This window comes from Chlamydotis macqueenii, chromosome 10 (genome assembly GCF_036417535.1).
Source record: "Chlamydotis macqueenii isolate bChlMac1 chromosome 10, bChlMac1.mat, whole genome shotgun sequence".
In the NCBI taxonomy this organism is placed as follows: Eukaryota; Metazoa; Chordata; class Aves; order Otidiformes; family Otididae; genus Chlamydotis; species Chlamydotis macqueenii.
Window position 1 is genome coordinate 3,934,872 of NC_141565.1, and position 13,594 is coordinate 3,948,465.

General features: G+C 41.6%; 1 protein-coding gene and 1 long non-coding RNA gene across 4 annotated transcripts in view; both read left to right on the top strand.

The window, feature by feature from the left end:
- Window positions 1-13,594, top strand: part of LOC147599458 (uncharacterized) — a 352,989-nt gene that overhangs the window by 113,297 nt on the left and 226,098 nt on the right. The gene's annotated exons all lie outside the window — the stretch shown is intronic.
- The window catches only part of CENPP (centromere protein P), a 162,941-nt gene that overhangs the window by 5,563 nt on the left and 143,784 nt on the right, over window positions 1-13,594 (top strand). For all 3 annotated transcript variants that reach the window (XM_086755761.1, XM_086755760.1, XM_086755763.1), the window contains exons 5-6: window positions 3,537-3,625; window positions 13,182-13,278. In XM_086755761.1, coding sequence (XP_086611887.1) covers window positions 3,537-3,625; window positions 13,182-13,278 — 186 coding nt within the window. The remainder of the gene's footprint in view (window positions 1-3,536; window positions 3,626-13,181; window positions 13,279-13,594) is intronic.

Genomic DNA, 13,594 nt, shown 5'->3' on the forward strand with positions numbered 1-13,594 from the left:
GCACCAGTAGATGGCACCTCTTGTCTACGTAACATGTAAAACTTGCGCTACTTAATCGCTGATGACATACACTAGAGTAAGTGATATATAGAATACCAAGTGTATACATTTCAAAAGCCCACTTCAGTTGAAAAGGTCCAGCATAGCACCCCTCCTCGTTGACTCCTCTATCGCCTGCAGGAGGAAGTTGTCATCCACGCATTCCAGGAACCTCCTGGACTGCCTGTGCCCTGCCGTGTTGTCTCTCCAACAGATGTCAGGGTGGTTGAAGTCCCCCATGAGGACCAGGGCTTGTGACCGCGAGGCTGCTTCTATCTGTCTGTAGAGGGCCTCATCCGCTGTGTCCTCCTGGCCAGGTGGCCTGCAGCAGACCCCCACTGTAACATCCCCTGTCCGTCCCCCGTCCTCTAATCCCGACCCGTTAGCTCTCTGTCAGCTCCTCCTTCATCCCCAGCAGAGCTCCACGCATTCCAGCTGGTTGCTGACGTCTAGAGCGACGCCCCCTCCTCATCTCCCCTGCCTGTCCTTCCTAAAGAGCCTATAGCCCAACACTCCAGTCATAGGAGTCATCCCACCATGTCTCTATGATGCCAACAAGATCGTAGCCCTGCACGCGTGCAGACATTTCCAGCTCTTCCTGTTTGTTCCCCATGCTCCGTGCGTTGGCACAGAGGCACTTAAGCTGGGCCCCTGGTGAAGCCGACTTGCTGGCTGGAGCAGTAGGAGTTCTTTTGGTCTGCAGTTTAGGTTCTGTCCTACTGACCTGCGATCCTTCCTCAGCTTCTGGGCACTTGGTGCTGGTGCTGGTGCCATGCTGACAGTGGTGGGCTGGACTGTGCTCCCCCTTCCCCAGCAATATTAGTTTAAAGCCCTCTTGACAACCCTGACAAGCCTTTGGCTGAAGACGCTCTTCCCCTTCTCAGTTAGGTGTACCCCATCAGCCCCTAGTAGACCAGGCTTCCCAAAGCAAGTTCCATGGTGTAAGTAGCCAAAGCCCTGGCTGTGGCACCGTTCCTGTAGCCATTTGACTTGCGAGATTCGACTGGCCCTTTCAGGCCCCTTCCCTTTGACTGGGAGGATTGCTGAAAAGACTACCTGAAAAGACAACCATGAAAATGCAACCATTGTGTACAGTTCTATATATTCATTTTGTTAGAACTGTTTACATCAAGTAGATTTTGAGAGAATTCGGTACTTCAAAAATTAAAGCTTAAGGGTTGTATTTTTAAGATATATACAGTTTTCTAATTTATATGGTTAAAAAATTACTGTCTTCCATTTCTTTATAATGAAAAAGCATATCTCATGACTAGATCGAGAACAATTCCATTTAGACATTTTGCCTACCTGGTTGTTGCTGTGATGTAAAAGTAGTGGCATGTTATCTTGGTTTTGCCACAGACTTTGTATACTGTGCAGGTCATCTTGCAGTGAAGTCAGTAGGTCTTCTGTGGATACAGCAGTCTGCCTCCATAGCTCGCAGAAAAGTTGTGACTTCAGGCCAGACTGAGACCTGGGAACTTACCTTTAACTGTTTTACACTTCCGACTCTTGCATATGAAAACGGAGAAGATTGTTTTCTAAGATACGGCATTAACGGTTGTGTTCAAAATAACCTATACTGAGATCAGCATGGACCAGATAGTGTAAAGCTGCAACTAGTTTCACCCATCTTGAGAAATAAAAGACAATAGCTGTTTTGGGGAAATGTGTAGTAGGTAACATACACTGATGTGCAGCAGAGGATGAAGTACTATTTTTTTTCACATCGTTAACTCTAGCTATTTAATCTAGTAGTTAAATTACAATAAGGCTAATTCAGCTCCGTAGTACCTTAAATCAAACCTGTTAATGTACAGTAACAGACTGTTCTTGTAATGATTTCTAATTTGATCTTAAAATATTAAGTGGCATTCATGTTAACAGCTGCATTCCAGGTTACAGTTGTACAGAGAAGGGTAGGCAAGTCTGTGTTCACTCTGACTAGCTTTGAATGGTTGGGGTTATGTCTGTATTACTGCAATATTGGTCACTCACTGCCTGACCTATTCTGCATCTTAGCTGGTTCTTTATGTTAGTCTGATGCTGTGCCAAAACTATAGTTTATATTCCCAAGATGACTAGTGTTTTGCCAGCTTTGAGTGCAAGCAAAGAAGCTCCTGTCTGTTCACCATTCGCATGTGTGGATGCTTATGAAGGTTGAAGTGTGAGTGAAGAAAATGGGTTAATACAAAAGCATTGTTTGATTTATTTATTTTCCCCTCTTACTATATTTAGGTATTAGGAGAGGACATGTACAACTAGCTTGAAAACCTGCCAAAATAAGGCCAAACCTCTTCAGAAAGCAATCATTCAAATAAGAGTTGCTTTCTTCTCAAGTGCTATCCTTTACATCTTTTTATTGACCCCAAGATGGCATCTTGGTATGTGTTAGTAACCCACTAATTGTAAAACCAGCTTTTTCAGAAGGTAGCATGTTAGCTTGCGACTGTTAAGAGCTTCTCTAAAACTCCATGCATATGTTGAACTCTTTGCTCTAAATTTAAAATTATTTTTTCCTGATGTTACTTACTCAATCTCCTAAACTTTGTAGTGTCTTGGTTTGCTTTCTCCATCTTCACTGATGGCATTGTTAGCAGTACTTCTGTCCAATCAGTACTAGAGCTTGCTGTGATATGTTGGCATTTGACTCCAACTTGTCTGTTTAGTTTCCTTGGTGTTACCATTCCCATTTGTTTGTAGTTACTGGGTATAAGGAAAATAAAGTACGAAGTCTCCGGTATAAAGTGAAACATTTGCTATGGTCTTGAAGCCATGATTTTAAGCTTTTTTCATTCACTGTTATCTAACCTGTTTCTTTGGTATGTTCAAGAATGCATAGAAAAAAGAATTAAATTCTTTTGTGGCTCCATTTCTACTGTATGAACTTATTTTCTGAGTTTTAATAGTTTTTTAGATATTTTAATTTGAAAACACTTAATTTTGTTGTCATGCGCATATGCCTGACTAACAGTTGTTATTGTAGAAAGGCACAAGAATTTGAGGCAAAATGGTAGACTGTCAAATAAAAAATAATAGAAGGAAAATAATAGGAAAATTATCTTATGTTTTATAACTTAAGGTAGAATTGTTATGGTTTTCAGATGAAACCTTATAATTGAGTTTTCTGGTTTATGTGGTAACTAAGGGTTGTGTTGGAAAATGAGAAGCAGCTTAAAGAAGTGGAAGTGACATGAAAGGAAGTAGATTAACCTCTCATTTATAAGTCTTCCTTTATACATGTATATTTTCTATGCTGACTAGTTCAGGTATTATTCCAAAAGCCTTGTTGTGTGGATAATACTGATAGTGCTGCAGTGAAAGAAAATGCCCACACATATGAGCTGTAGTTTGAAAAATGTTATTTTAAGGATTATAGTCCTTAGCAGCGTTTAGATATATTTTTGTCTGTTTAATATGCAAATAGATACATTTTTTTTTTTTTCTCCTAGCTAGAGAAATTTCTAAATTATTATGTTGTTACTTCTCTAACCTAGAACAAAGACAATGTGTCTGCTGTTATTACTGATCTCAGCATTGTAATGGAATCTGGAGAAGATTCAGATATGAGCAAGTTTGTGTCAAGGTAAGATGGAGTTTAAGGAAAGTTGTTGTATGAGATACTGATACTAAATGCAATACTGAGTTTTCCTGTAAACTACTGGCAGTTTGTTTGGTAATGTACTATTAGCCCAAGCTAAACACTTCTGATCCCTTGTCTGTATTCTTGTGGAGAAAAGGTGGAATGTATGTAACTTTTAAGGCCTGAAAAGACCACTATGAATTCATGTGGAACAGAAACAGGTTTTGGATTATAATGTGCTTTAGCTGTTTGAAATTGTTTGGTACAGAGAAAGATATAACAAGGTAATCTCAGCTATTGCCCTTTCATTTCTGTAATCAACATGTTATCTGTTACTCATGTGCATGTGAGTTGCAGCTCTGCAATCTGGATGAGTAATGGCTAAAGCATACATTCAGCACCGCTCTCCAGGACCTGCCTCCTTCTGATTCTCTGCTCGCCATTCCATTTATTTTCTTTTCATCAGGATTTCTTTCACTGTTATTTTAAAACAATAGGACATAGTCTAAAAACTTGGAATAGTGTATTTGTGCAGTGGGTTAAGAAAACGTACGTGCTAAAACTTAAGCACATGACTGAATGCAACTTTTTGATTATTTTTCTGGAGGACGTCAACTTCTTGTGCTACACAGGATGAATAATGATCAAATTATTTGTCTGCGATATTGCACTGTGAAATTTGCTAGCAAACTATTCTGAGAATGAATCTATTATTTATTAATTATTATTGGGTAATCTTAATCTTAGTCCTATTGTTTAAGTGCTTTCTTTTGTTTTATATTATTTTTTAGACTCGGAGAGGGAAGGCAAATGAATAGGTGAAAAGAAAGGTCTACTGAGTTACCTCAGGCTTCATTAGTCTGTACTGAGAGCTGAGTTTTTCATTTAGAGGCTTTGGAATTTCCATACAAATCTACTAAAGCTAATGGAATAACTGAGAACAGTAGTTGACTGCTCTCAAGAAGCAGGATTTAGAACAGGAAATTATCCTGTTTTTTTTCATGAGTATCTCCTGACAGCAGAAGTGTCTTGGAACTTAATAGTCATACTGGAAAGTGATGTGTTGAAGTAGAGGCAGACTTTACTTCATCCTGGCTTCAGCACTGCAGTCTTGTCCACGTCTCTTCACTGCCATGGTCATTTTCCACATTATACCAGTATTATTAAGTAAACATAAGTTTTCATAAATGATTTAAGGTGAATTAAGGCTTTGCTGTCAATAAAGCAAGCAGTTCTTTCTCCTTAGCCTCTATTTGCATGTACCACCTGTTGTCCTTGTGTCAGTGCATATACTCTTGAGGCCCCATGGCAGATAAGTTTGATGTAGTCATTTGGTTGAAAAAGTAATGGGATAGAGACAATCTTGCCCCTCCCACAGCTCCTTCAGATGTCATTTTGTCTATTTGACTTGTCCTGCAGTGTCACAGTGTTGCCAATTGAAGGTAGTAAATACGTGGCCAGAGTGGGGCTGATGGTGACAAGGTCTGTTTTGACAGCAACCTATTGTTACATTGACTTAATCTTGTTATGTGATCTCCCTTTATGGCTTGTTTTCTCAATCCCATTGTTAAGCTAGTTCTCATTTCTTACTCTGAGTCTTAATCCCCTCTTTTCATGTGCGGTTTCAGACTTTTCCCAACCAGCCCTTTATTCTTCAGTCTAGCAGCTGCTCTTAGAATCTTGATTCCTACCTCTTCCCTCCCTTTCCCTCCATTCTTGACCAGCTAAATGTGGTCTTCTGCTGTGTTGTTCATTCTTTTCAGCCTCCCTACCAGTTTCTGTTGCCTTCTTTTGCCTCCTTGGCCCAGTCTTGCCAAATCCATTGTCTAGCTCTGTTCTGTTTTCTCTGCTGGCCTGGATTTTTTCCTCCTCAGCTTTTAATTTTTTTTTTCTTTGTTTTCAATAAAGCATGATAGAAAATGGTATTTAATAGCACCAGAGTTAAAAACTTGGCATTCATATGTAATTCCCAAGCCCATCCTGCTTTGGAAGAAAACAGAGGAATGCTAGAACTCTTGAGCAACATGTTTTTAAAAGAAGCAAAATTCAGCAGTTTCTTTTCAACCAAATACTGCTACAATATATAATATCTGTTTTTAAAGATGTATATCATTCTTTATATATGTTGTGACAATAAAATACATATGCAAATGGAATCACAATATTTAGTCTTCTATTTTTGAATTTTACTTGAGTCTGCTTTGCACCAGTTATCACTTATGTTATACTTTATTAGTGTTGAGGGACCAGAATATCTATTAAAATTTTTGTTGCCAGTTTTTTTTCTTTTTTTTCCTTGATATCCAATTAATTGTTGTCTTAGTTAACTATTGCATAAATTACTTAATCAAGTAGGAGGAGTTTTTAGACAGTTTGAGAATTTTTGATTAACTAATTGGAATTTATAAGTCAGAGTGAAGGATTTATGAAATGTCTGCATTATACTAAACACAGTGTGGGCTAGGTATTTTGGAAGTGAGGGGAAACATGAATTCTTCCCACAGCTGTAAGCATTACTTTTATATGCTAATGCAAGGAGTCTCGCATACTGCAGTGAGTTAAAATGATTTCCTGTTAAAATAACTAAAAGAGTATTAATGGAGCCTTAAATACTTTTACAGCAGTTAAGTTTCTTGTATACTTTTGTTGATGTTATTTTGTAAAAGTGAACTAGTATTTGGATGAAGAGCATGTGATTTTAACGTCATACGTAGTTACTCTCTGCTTGAATAGGCTTTTTGCTGGTTTTGGATGACTTCTCTGTTACATAGACGTTGACCTTAGAGACGGGTGTTTTCTGCTCCTAGTGGATTTTTATTTTTTTAAATCTGGTGACATTTTGTAATGCTAAATTCTTTCCAAAAAGCCCCAGAGGCTTAAATTTTAACATGTATTCTCTTAGTACCTTATTATTTTATACCAAGCTTTCCTGATATTTTAGCATTTGTTGTAGTTGGCTTCAGCATTAAGCTAATTTACGCTAATTAGGAATTATTGTTTCTGGGTAGTTTAAGTGCTATGAGACAGTTAACTGAAATGATGCTCTTATGCAGTCTTTCTCTCCCTTGCTGTTGTAGTTCAGTCCTGCTCAGGACCAAGCTGCACAGTCTCTCACTCGTTCCCCAAACCCTCCAAGAGAACAGGGAGAGGTAATATCAGGAAAAAGGCTCAAAGTTTGAGATAAGGACAGGGAGAAATCCTTGAAGTTACTGTTATGGGCAAAACAGACTTGACTTGGGGAAACCTATTTCAATTTATTATTAATAAAACCAAAGCAGTATAATGAGAGAGAAAAAAAGCAACTTCCCCCACACCCCTGCCTCTTCCCAGGCATAACTTAATTTCAGTTATCTGTACCTCCTCCTGCCTCCCCGAGCGGCACAGGGGGGAAGAGGGAATGGGGGTTGTGGTCAGTTCATCACACGTTGTTTTATGCCGCTCCTTCCTCCTCGGGGGAAGAACTCCTCACATTCCTCCCCTGCTCCAGCGTGGGGTCCCTCCCACGGGCTGCAGTCCTTCATGAAACTGCTCCGGCGTGGGTCATCTCTTCCACGGGGTGCAGCCCCTCCAGAACGGCTGCCCCAGCGGGGCCTCCACTGGCCACAGCCGCCTTCAGGCACCCGCCTGCCCCGGCGTGGGGTCCTCCCCGGGCTGCGGGGGGATCTCTGCTCCTCCGTGGGCTCCCCGGGCTGCGGGGGGATCTCTGCTCCTCCGTGGGCTCCCCGGGCTGCGGGGGGATCTCTGCTCCTCCGTGGGCTCCCCGGGCTGCAGGGGCACAGCCGGCCTCACCATGGGCTGCACCAGGGGCTGCAGGGGAATTCTGGCCAGGAGCCGCATTACTGCTCCCCCTCCTTCTGCACTGACCCTGGCGTCTGCAGCCGTTCCTCTCACAGAAATCCTTCACAACGGGCAGGCAGACGCCTCTCAGGGTCTCTTCACATCTCATCTCCTCTCCACTTCTCTCAGCCAGGCCGGGCCGAGTCGGGCCCAGTCGCCGCCCGGCGGGAGGCCAGAGGGTGAGGGGTGCAAGGCCCACAAGGCTCATGCCTCCCCCTCTCTGCCCCTGCTCCAGCTTCTTCACTTTTTTGGGGGTTTTTTTTTTGTTTTTTTTTTTGTTTTTTTTTTTTTTTAACTTATTTCCCCTTAAATACGTTATCGCAGAAGCGTTATCAGGAAACATTCTGTTACCAATCGGCTCAGCCCTGGCCAGCAGCAGGTCCGCCCTGGGCCCGGCTGAGTCTGCTGGACAAAGGGGAAACAACTTCCAGCAGCTTCTTACAGAAGCTCCCACCGTAGCCCCCCCGCTACACAAAACCAACACACTTGCCAGTACCAAAAAGCATGTATGTTACATATGCCTGTTCATGCCAGCACAGATTTTCACTGTTTCTATACACTAAATCTAGTTTCATGTTCTAAATTTAGCTAGTGCTATATCTGTACATGAGAGAAGTATATACTCGGATATAATTCATAGACTTTTACATTTGAAACTGATTCTTTGAACTTATTAGCCAAAACTCGCTATCTCTGCTTGGTGATCTAGCCTTGAAAATTTTCATCTGCTTTATAGCCTAAAGATGAATATGAGAGGAAAGAAGAAATATAGACAAACTAAAGCATAATGCTAAAACAAGGTCATAAGGTTTGTGATAGCCTTTTAAATTGCATAAAAGTGGATACTCATCAAAATTGTGAGGTTTTTAAAGAATATTTTTAGGTATGTAGTTTTGTAACAAAGTTTTGTGTTGCCCTCCTCAATGTATGTATATTTACAAAGCGTATTATGGTATGTGTAGAATCATGTCCAGTAGACAGTGAGATGTGGGCAGTCGTTACTAGTCTTGATTTTTCCTATAGTATGTGTAGTTTTTATACAACTACTAGTTGTGGTTTAAAAAAGCTGTCCAGAACATAGAGCTAGTCAGCTACTGTAAATCAGTGTGTGCCTACATCCTTTCTGGGACTCAATTTTGCATGTACTGCCAGCATTTTTTTCATCTTAGCCTGATTTTGTTGGCAACTGACACTACTGTGGTAACTTCCTTTAATGATGCTATTCTTTCCAGGCTAGGATAAAAATTATTTGGCTTTTCTTTTACATTTTCAATACCTGAATAAACTTCATGTATTTTTTTTCCAGTTTAAGTTTGTCTAACATGTTAAGGATTGCTATTTCTGTATATTAGATAGAGCTGGATCTGAGACATGGTTCTCCCTTGCATGGCTGAAGTAACTTGGTAATGTACTGTTTTAGCCATTCTGTTAATGGCTTCAAGTTTTTACTCTCAGCTGTTCTGAAAATTCACAAAGAATAACTGATCTGAAACAGAAAGGATGTTAAAAAATAAAATATACATGTAGAACTTAGATCCTCTGTAACTTTCTGAAATATTCGCAAATGAAAGTTGGATATCTTCCTCAGTCAGGTTTTGCAAACTTATAAAATCCTATATTAATAATTGAAATAAATCTTGGTGTCTTCAAAGCAATGCTTGCCAGGTATGTTTTGGCAATGACTAATAGTCTGTTTCGTTTGACTGTGGCTTCACCTCGACAATGACATGAAATTGTTCACCCTTATGATTAAGCATTGTGTTGCTTCAGGTATTCTGACACTTGGCTTTTGTGGAGGTTTGCACTCTTTGTGTTTTTGCCATGTTTCTTTAGTCAAACTGCACACCTTTTGGTTGGCTTTTTCCTCCCTCCCCCGGCAATACTGGGTGGATGGTTGGCTATTTGACAGTTTCAGTCATCTTATCTTGTCTCCTTTCCTTTCTCAATTCTGATCCTTACATTACTAGAAATCTGAAGAATAGTTTTGTGGTTTTTTTCTCTTATTTTTCTCTTATAAAGAAACCCCTCCAAGAGAAACCTTTCTTCCTCCTCCAACCACCTCCCTATCTGTTTTCTCTAATCTGTCTTTAATACAACTATGCCTCGTAACAGTAGGTGGACTATCTGTTTCTTCTTTTGCTTAGAGCTGAGATGTCTGCATATATGATTTAATGGTTGCTGTCACTGTGTTATTAACAATAAAGAGGGTATGATCTGTTCAGTTCCTGCCTTCTACAAACTCTACCGTGATGGCACCTGTCTTACGCAAATGGATCTCGTCATTGAAATGGTTCTAATCCTAATCGTCCTAAGGCACACTTTTGCACCTTACTGTTTTCCAGTACTTTGATTTCTTTCTTCTATTGTTGCCTGCCTTTCTGAATTGTCTCAGAGTGAATGTAACGGTGTACTTCTGCTAAAAATGTTTTGCTTGTATACATCATGGTTGAATACAAACTAACTCAGTTTTGCTAGGAGGACAAAGTAGTAACTGTATAATGAAAGAAGGTAACTTCAGTGCCAATTACTGAAGTAGAAAAGCATGTCACTTACTTTTGCTAGCAAATGCATTTTGTAAATCAAATTTTGTGACAAAGGAACATACCAGCCCCAGTGTTTGATGCATTCCAACTTCTCTTACATGCCAAGTCATTACTGCCTTGTAGACTGATGAAAAAAAAAAAGATATCTCTCAGTCCAAGTTAGTGCCATGTGTTTTTCATCAGTGTCAGTCTGATGTTTTGGTATCCTATTCAATAGGAGTAATCATTTCTGCGTATCAATAGCAACTTGTATTTTCAAAGCAGTGTGCATTTTTCCCCATCTGCAAGAATGTATTAGTCAGCTGTGTAGCTTTCCTTGATTCTGTACTTCTGTCTTTGGAACTTCTTTGGAAATTACTTCAGCAATAATTTTGTGTATATTTTTCAAAATGTTTGTTTCTTTGGGAGTGGAAGCGTCTGTTTGCTTCTTTAGATACTGTGAATACTTTGTTTTGAAATTATATTGAAGCTTAAATGATTTAACTTCCATGTGTGTGGAAGATGTAGGAAATAAACTTCCTTATGTTCTACGTGCAAAATCTGTTTTCTGTTTCTTCTGTGTGTTGCCTGTATTTTTAACTTGACTTTAGCACCGAAGTCTTGGAATTGTAATCTCATAGGTTTAGCTGGCACTGTGTATTGTTGCCTCTGTTTAACTATTGTCATTGGAAATGGAAAAATCTTATTATACTAAGCGTGGAATCATTGTACACAAACACTTTCCCTTGATGCTGTTCAATTACTCTGAAACTGGCAAAGCCAAAACTATCGGAACTTTTCTTCATTTTTCTTACGCTTTGTCTCTTGTGTTGAAAACTCTGCAGAAATGCCAGAAAGTAAAATTACTTCTACTGATGGATCAAAAACTAATATTGCAATTGATTTCCTTGCCAGAATAGCACCGATATGTTAGCCTCATGCTAGAGGCTGTAAGAGCTACCAAATCCCTACTGGCTAAGTGCAAGTCCAGCAAAGGTGTCTCTGCACTTCTCTTTGCAGGACATAAGGTTCCAAGAAAATTTATTATTGCAAGCATAGGTTCATATTTATGAATGAAGCCATAACGTATCCACGTGCAGCTGAACTGCTAAGTCATGAGGGAGACCGAAACTGCAGAAATACTGAGGGACGTTTTGCAAGAGTCAGCTCAGTTCCATCCAGGTTTGTTAGTTTCTACTTACACTGGGCTTGGCTCTAAGATCTCTGTACTCCAGTTCTCAATTACAGATTTATTGGCATATCTCTCCTCTGTCCTGTCCCAACCCCTTAAGTATTGAGAATATTACCGTCCTCCTTAATAGCAGATAGACCAAGATTTAACTGTATGTCAAAGGTTTTGGTTTAAATGCCAGGTATGATCTAATGAACTACTTGCTTGTTTACTGTTCTGGTTTTGTGTAGTGAGGGGACTGCGGTGGCAGCTTCTGTAGGAAACTGCTGGAAGTTGTTTCCCCTTTGCCCAGTTGACGCGGCCGGGCCCAGGGCGGACCCGCTGCTGGCCAGGGCTGAGCCAAGTGGTAGCAGAATGTTCTGTGATAACGTCTCTGCAATAACGTATTTAAGAAGGGGAAAACAGAAAAAAAAAATTGGGAAGAGAAGATGTGAAGCAGCTGAGCGGGGGCAGAGAGGGGGAGGCGCGAGCCTTGTGGGCCTTGCACCCCTCACCCTCTGGCCTCCCGCCGGGCGGCGACTGGGCCCGACTCGGCCTGGCCTGGCTGAGAGAAGTGGAGAGGAGATGAGATGTGAAGAGACCCTGAGAGGCGTCTGCCAGCCCGTTGTGAAGGATTTCTGTGAGAGGAACGGCTGCAGACGCCAAGGGCAGTGCAGGAGGGGAGCAGTAATGCGGCTCCTGGCCAGAATTCCCCTGCAGCCCGTGGTGCAGCCCATGGTGAGGCCGGCTGTGCCCCTGCAGCCCGGGGAGCCCACGGAGGAGCAGAGATCCCCCCGCAGCCTGGGGAGCCCACGGAGGAGCAGAGATCCCCCCGCAGCCCGGGGAGCCCACGGAGGAGCAGAGATCCCCCTGCAGCCCGGGGAGCCCACGGAGGAGCAGAGATCCCCCCGCAGCCCGGGGAGGACCCCACGCCGGGGCAGGCGGGTGCCTGAAGGAGGCTGTCGCCCGTGGAGGCCTCGCTGGGGCAGCCGTTCTGGAGGGGCTGCACCCCGTGGAAGAGATGACCCACGCCGGAGCAGTTTCACAAAGGACTGCAGTCCGTGGGAGGGACCCCACGCTGGAGCAGGGGAGGAATGTGAGGAGTCCTTCCCCCGAGGAGGAAGGAGTGGCATAAAGTGACAAGTGATGAACTGACCACAACCCCCATTCCCTCTTCCCCCCTGTGCCGTTCGGGGGGGAAGGTGGTAGAGATAATGTTAAGTCTGGGAAGAGGGAGCGGTGGGGGAAGTTATCGTCTTCTCTTTCTCATTATCCTGCTTTGTTTTTAGAAATAAATGAATAGTTTCCCCAAGTCGAGTCTGTTTTGCCCGTAACGGTAACTTTAAGGATTTCTCCCCGTCCTTATCTCAAACCTCGAGCCGTTTTCCTGATATTACCTCTCCCTGTTCCCTTGGAGGGTGGGGGGAGTGAGAGAGAGAGAGAGGGAGACTGCATAGTCTGGTCCCGATTGGGGCTGAACTACGACATATACCGAAGTTTCAAAGTTAATCCTGAAAAGCTGGATGTCATGTGGGCAGGGGCAGGTAATGTGTCGTGCAAAGATTTAGTTAAATCGGGACAAAGATCTCGGGAATATTCAAAGCTTAGTGATGCAATTCGGGAAATCTTGCCAGTTTTGTTGGATAAAGTTTGCTATGTAATGTCTTGGAATTTATTTGGAAAACATCAGTATTAGATGAACAAACGTTAAATCAAACTAAGACTTTACAGGTGACTACTTTGTCAAGTTATCACATTTTACATATACGACTAACTTTATTGCTGCTTATGTTCACGAGGAGTTCAAAACACTGGTTTATAAATGAATTCTTCAGGTTTTTTTTTTTTTTCAATATCTACACTACAGCTTTTTTCCTCTATCGTGATTGGTGGTTTGTTTGTGATTTCTAGCTTCGAATTCGAACAATCCTAATCACATTCTTTAAGAAAAAAGTGCAAATTTTAGGCCATAGAATTGGCATATCTGACTGTTACTGTTTGGATTAAATAATATATTTTTCTTTTGTAGGACTGAGGAACACAGAAATCTTTTAACATTTTTCAGAAGCCTTTCATCGTATGCTGAGTGGCATGAACATCGTAGATGCACCTTCCTACATTTTAAGGTAATGTCTGTCAAGCCTTTATGTATCAGTACTACATGTAGTTCTTGAGTTTATTAAGACAGAGCAATGGAGGTGAAATTAGTAATCTTTAGTGGAATATGAGAATCTTAATTTTGTACATTGTGGAGAAGAGAATATTAGCTTAAGATTTTTGTGTTGTGTTGAAGGGGCAATGCCCTTGCTTGGTATTTATCTTTTTTTTTACCATGCTATTGCTGAGTTCATCATACATGGGAGAAGTGCCACAATTACGTGTTGTTTGAACGCCTCCAAGGATGGTGACTCCACCGCTGCCCTGGGCAGCCTGTTCCAGTGC